General features: G+C 33.5%; 1 protein-coding gene across 4 annotated transcripts in view; it reads right to left on the bottom strand.

The window, feature by feature from the left end:
• Positions 1 to 233: 233 nt before the first annotated feature.
• Positions 234 to 6,617, bottom strand: part of LOC307116239 (uncharacterized protein) — a 29,291-nt gene continuing 22,907 nt past the window's right edge. For all 4 annotated transcript variants that reach the window (XM_079800003.1, XM_079800004.1, XM_079800005.1 and 1 more), the window contains one exon: positions 234 to 6,006. In XM_079800003.1, coding sequence (XP_079656129.1) covers positions 4,982 to 6,006 — 1,025 coding nt within the window. In that variant the 3' untranslated portion in view covers positions 234 to 4,981. The remainder of the gene's footprint in view (positions 6,007 to 6,617) is intronic.

The following is a 6,617-nucleotide window of genomic DNA, read 5'->3' as shown; positions in this document are numbered from 1 at the left end:
TCATACACCTATGGATGAGGACAGTGGGGGGTGGGGTAAGGGCATGGGGTGGAGTGGGGTGGGAACTGGGTGGAGGGGAGCTATGGGGGAAAAAAGAGGAACAACTGTAATAATCTGAATAATAAAGATTTTTTTAAAAGGACAAAAAAACAAACAAAAATAAAATAAAATGAGTAATAGTCAAAATATAATCCCAAGGAGTCTTTTATTGGAAGTGGGTAAAATAATTTTAAAATTCTAATGAAGACACATTTGTTTTTATTTACAAATCTGTATATTAATAACATAGCTCTTTATTTCCAAATAATGTTACTGAATATTGTAATTCAAAGATTGCTGGAAAAAAGAGCACAGAACTAGGTCTGAAGATGAGCATTTAATATATGATAAATAATATTTTAATTCAGAAGATGAATAGTTTAATAATTGGTTCTGAGATAATTGACTTTATTTATGAATATAAAGCTGTATATGGTCCTGTGTCAGACCATATAGAATAATTAATTCCAGATGGATTAAAATGTTAAGTCTATATGTGTGTATACACACCCACATAAGCACACATGAAAAACTACACTTTTCCTTTATCCACTTGCCCTCTAAAATTTTCTATAAGCAAGGCCTTCCTATGAAACAGAAAACTCTAGAAATGGTTTGGGAGACTTATTTTATAAAAATAAAAAAGACAAAAATATAAGAACGTTTATTGCAGCACTACTTTTAAATTACAAACAGGAAGCAAACTGAAATATCATAATTGGGGAATAGAATAGGTACAAGCATACTGTGAAATATACTGTAATCATCAAATCATCAATTGCCTTGAAGGAAAATCCAAAATATATAGGTGAATGTTAAAAAAGTAAATTATAGATAAATGTATAACATATCAATTTTTGCAAAAATATATTAAAGTAATTTGCTTGTTAATGTTTAAGTTCAAAGAAATATATGGGGGATATACACAAGGTTTAGACATTATTCAAAGGAAATGCACAGAGGGAAAGAGGGTGAAGAATGGAGAGGATGGAGATATTTATTTTTTAAATTTTATTGTCATTATTTCATTGGTTTGGGTGCAAAAGCATTACCTCTGTAATTTTAGATGAGGAACTTAATAAATGACTTAAAATATACTAACAAAGAATATGAAATTTCATGTCAAAATTCTCATTTTGGTAGTAATGTAAAACTTTAGAACAAAGTAGTGTCTAATAATTCTCCCATTTGCAGATATTTTTCTCCACTTTTCTCAAATTGATTTTAAGAAATGTCTGCAAATAAAGTAACTCAATATTAAAACAGATAAACCCTTTAATATGGTATCTAAGGAAAGAGGTAGCAGGGAATGAAAGGACAGACTTATAACTTTGGGTATGTGGTTTTCCTTTCACAGAATGATATCCATACAATGTAGGAAACTGCTTGATGAGCATGAAAATTGAGGCACAGGAAAGATAGGTCCAACTCAAAACACTAGGTTAAATCTAAACAAAACTAACATATGGGATATTTCTCATTTCAATGGTCCACAACAGCTAAAATGTATACTATCTGGCCCTTTATGGAAAGTTTGCTGATCCTTGGTCTACAACACAATACATAATTCCAGTGACACATTTGTTGCTAGTGCAAAATTGTGATGGTCTGGCTATTTTTTCTCTTGAGAGTTTATCTCTTTGTTGTTGTTTTTTCAGTTGTGTGTGTATACATATATAACTTAGAAAAGGTATATAAAACATAAAATAATGATGTTTCAGTCAACAACTGACTGTATATATACAACAGTGGTATGCCATGTAGCCAGATGTGGGGTATGGAATACCATTCAGGTTTGTGTAAGTAGAACTTATATTTGCATAACAATAAAATTATCTAACAATATATTTCTAAGAACACATCCCTGTCAGTTAAGTGGCACATGAGTGTATATTCTATGTAACTGACATAGAATAAATTTTTAAAATGTGGAAAATATTGAGGCTGATGCAGTTTTTTAAAAAGAATTTACACTCAGAGGTTAGCTACTTTATCTGAACAGTATTTTTAACCACTGTTCACATCTAAGAAATTCCAGGTAAATTATCTTAGTTGTACTCCCCCCTTATATTTCCTTGGTGGCAAGGCATTTAAAAGCTCCTCTTTCAAGCCTTTAGCACACTCACTGCTCTAGTGCCCAGAAAAGTAACCCATGGACCACTTGCAGAGTTTATACTGGTATATCTTTGTTGGTTCCATGGTTTATTTTAAATCTGAGCTGCCATTTAAAAATCAAGAGCCAGCACACACTTAAAAATATGTAGATCTGGGTGCTCTTGAAGTCAGAAGAGCTGGCCAATGGGGCCTGATTTTCCTCACAGCATTTATTAGCTGGAACTGGTCATTGGGCATCCTTCTTAACTATTGTCCCAATCAGGTTCATTTGTTATTCTTTTGATACACAGTTTGCTAATTTCTTTAGATTGCATGCAACAACTTCATGGGTGATACTGGAAAATGAGGCTTCCTTTTTGTATCCTTCTAATGCACTTCTAATATCAAGATTGTTAACGTTTTTATGACATGTCTACTTCTATATAACAATTCCTTGACCACTTGGTAACGTTTTGCCTGGAAAAAAAAAATTGGGTTTGGTGCTTTGTCAATTAATAGCTACTGTATTCAGATAAAATTTCCATTTTCCTGTGTTTGTAAGAGAATCTTCCAAGAGTTCTGATTTTCTGAGTCAACACTGGTAATTTTTATTTTCCTACAAAATAATTTTGTTTAGGTTTTTCAAATGTATTAGAAAGCAGCATAGTATTCAGTACAGCATTTTAAATCAGTAACTCTAATGTGTCTCTACCTATATGCATATATAGTTAGTCCTTTTTTTCAAACTTAATGCTGTTTGTTTTTTCATACTTTTTCTTCAGAAGTGTTTTGTCTATATCCTATTGAAGCATGGTAGCAACCATGCTTGGGTAAAAATTGCTGTTTAATATTTTAACCCTGCTGATTTGGCTTCTGTAATTATTTGCTTGCTAAAATAATACAAAAGTTATTTTGATTTTCTGAACTTATATGTTATCCCATTCAATTGAATACTCCATTGATTGTGGTTTGAATATCCCATTGATTGTGATCTTACTGGTCTTTCAAAACACATTCCTCTGCATCTGGAGTCCAGGACAACACAATTAGTCTGAATTGCCTCAGTGGCTCCAGATAATGAATTTCTGTTGACTGAGTGGTTCCAAGACCCAAAACTAAAATTAATCTTTGTAGATAACTTGCTCAATTTAGCTTATGTAACTGCTTTTTGCAAACCAGGTTCCTCATTCCAAACCTTGAGATGTAATCAATAACTTTGTGATACTTGCCTATATAAGTCTGATGTTTTGGCCAAGGGAGCACTACGAGATTTGGAGAGCATTTGCCCCCTCATAGTCGCCGGCTTATGAATTGTGGTTCCTTGATTCGACTTCTTGAGGCGTCCTTGTGTGATTCATGGGTACATTACAACACTATTTTAATATTAGATATTGTAAGTAGTTAAAAGGATACCTGTCTGAATAAGGTCCTCCCTGCACATTACACACACTACTTTCCCCACCAAATCCCAAGATTATTTTATGTTCCCTAAGAAGTAAATGATAGAAAATTTTCTTAATTCATTACTCTCAACTTCAATTACATATCTTGCCCGATGTTGAGTAAGGTCTTCAGAAATAGTTGCCTTTCAACAAATAATACTAATGACAACAATGAGCATAACAATGACTAACGTCAGTATTTATGACATGCATTCTTTTAAACACTTTGTCTTATTTGACCCTTACACAAAATTATGAGGTAGGTATTACAATTACCCCCATTTTATAATTTCTATGGAGATATACATGTATAAAATAGAAAAGTCCTCAGGAAGGATAAATACTAAACAGATAACAACTATCCTTTGGGAAGAAAAATGGGTATAAGGATAGTGGTGAAGGTTCTTATTTGTAATGTTTAAATCTTTTTTAAAATATTTTTTATTGATTTCAGAGAGAGGGAGAGATAGAAACATCAATGATGAGAAGGAATCATTGATTGGCTACCTCTTGCACGCCCCCAACCAAGGATCGAGCCCAAAACTTGGGCATGTGCCCTTGTCCAGAATTGAACCTGAGACTCTTCAGTCCACAGGCCAATGCTCTATCTACTGGGCCAAATGAGCTAGGACTAAATCTTTATAAGGAAAATATATTCATGCATTATTTCTGCAATTAAATAAAAGATATGATAAAAATATATACCAAGGGATAATGTCCATCAGGGCACTGTGTATGATGGCAAAAACTCTGGAAGAAATGATAATGTCTATCAATAGGGGCTTAATAAAATGGCATTAGAGCAACACAAGGAAACACCAGGAAGCCATTAAAGGATCTCTATTTACTAAATGCAAAATTGTTCATGGATGTTTTTACAATAAGAAAGCCTAAATTTTGTAAAAAGCAAAATGTAAGTCATCTTCAAAAATAAAGAGGCCACTTCTCTGCTATTAAAGGTATTTTAAAAATAAAGGTATTTTACAAACCATGACGTAAACAGACGGACTTTACAGTCATATAAATTTAAGATGAATTAAGATCAAGAATATAATAACTATAGACAAATTAGGGAGGAATATGAAAATCACAGGATTACATTTCAGCACAAATCTCTGATGTTTAAGGTTATAAAGGTGTCAAAAGCTCTGTCATTTTCAATACATGCTAGGTTGAATTATCTGATGTCAAGAGAAATACAAATTTTATTAAAGAGCTTCCAAAATATATTCTACTTAGGGATGTTTTCCTTCATTTTTCTTGGGATAAATAAGCTGTAGTCAACAAATAACATGTTTATACATTGCCCTATTTAGAAGGATTATTATCAAGATTAATTCTCTGATGTTGAATAGTTTTGAGCTATAATTAAAAGCCTTCACACAATTCATATATTCTGTTGTTTTTCACCAGTACAAATTTTGATGTTGAATAAGTTGTGAGCCATAATTAAAGGTCTTTCCACATTCCCTATATTCATAGGGTTTCTCACCAGTATGAATTCTCTGATGAATAATAAGTTGTGAACTCTGAGAATAGGCTTTCCCACATATCTTACATTCATAGGGTTTCTCACCAGTATGAATTCTCTGGTGTCGAGTAAGGTCTGAACCAGAACGAAAAGCCTTTTCACATTCCTTACATTCATAGGGTTTCTCACCTGTATGGATTCTCTGATGTTTAATAAGTTGTGAACTCTGACTGAAGGCATTGCCACATTCCTTACATTCATAGGGTTTCTCCCCTGTGTGAATTCTCTGATGTTGAGTAAAGTTTGAGCCACTACTAAAGGCCTTCCCACATTCTTTACATTCATAGGGCTTCTCACCAGTGTGAATTCTCTGATGTCTAGTGAAGTTTGAGCCACTACTAAAGGCCTTCCCACATTCTTTACATGCATAGGGCTTCTCACCAGTGTGAATTCTCTGATGTCGAGTAAGGTCTGAGCCATAAATAAAGGTTTTTCCACATTCTTGACATTCAAAGGGTTTCTTGCCAGTATAAATTTTCTGATGATGGCGGAGTCTTGAGGGATGTCTGAAGGCCTTTCCACATTCTTTACATTCATAGGGTTTCTCAATGGTATGAATAATATGATGTGTAGTAAGCTGTGAGTCATGTCTAAAGGTTTTCCTATATTCTTTAGTGGCACAGTATTTCTCTTTATTATGAATGATTTGCTGTAATATAAAGGATGGATGCTGATTAAAAGTGGGCATGCTTTCATGGGTATATATTGGTTGATTAAAATTTCCCTCCTGAGAGCCATGTTGTTTCTCAAACTGGTCATTACATTCCCAATTATCTCTGAAAGTAGAGCACTGAAGGTCATGTCTTGTAAGTCTTCCCATTATCTCCCACTGGGCTGATTCTATTTCATTAATTTCCTTCTTCAGAAATAATTTCTTGGTTTCACATCTTGATCCCAGGACTGAAAGAAAATATGAAAGCAATCACTCACAGTTTTCTTGTTTGGGAGAAATAAAACTTCAATTAAAATGGAAGAATTAAATCATATTTTTAAAAAATGGACTAGAAGAGTGAAAAGAGATCACATAGTAAGATGAAGGCAGAAAGTAGGCCATTGGTTTGCAAGCATTGCCATAGGTAGGAATTACAAAGGGGAGCTTGCTAAATATACACATAACTTAGTCTTCTCTCCTTTGTTATAAGATGACTCTAATCACACACACACACACACACACACACACACACACACTAATACACATGCTCTGTATACACACAGTGTAAGAGTATTACACAGCATAAAGTATAAAGTATGGGAAATATTCATACTTAAGTACAGTTGACAGGATTAGATTAACATGTCAAAGGAAAAATTCTAAGGGGTAGGCGAACTAAACCTGCAGCACTGCAACAATTTTTATAAGTAAAGTTTTATTGGAACATAGCCAGAGTTATTTATTTATTTATATAATGTATATGGCTACTTTTTAAGCTACAATGGCAGAAGTGAGTAGTTGCAACAGAGACCACCTTGTCTACAACCCGAATACTTACAATCTGAACCTTTATTTTTTA

This window comes from Cnephaeus nilssonii, assembly GCF_951640355.1.
Source record: "Cnephaeus nilssonii genome assembly, chromosome: 20".
Classification (NCBI taxonomy): Eukaryota; Metazoa; Chordata; class Mammalia; order Chiroptera; family Vespertilionidae; genus Cnephaeus; species Cnephaeus nilssonii.
Note: the sequence above shows the minus strand (reverse complement) of the source record. Positions and strands in the feature narration are given on the sequence as shown.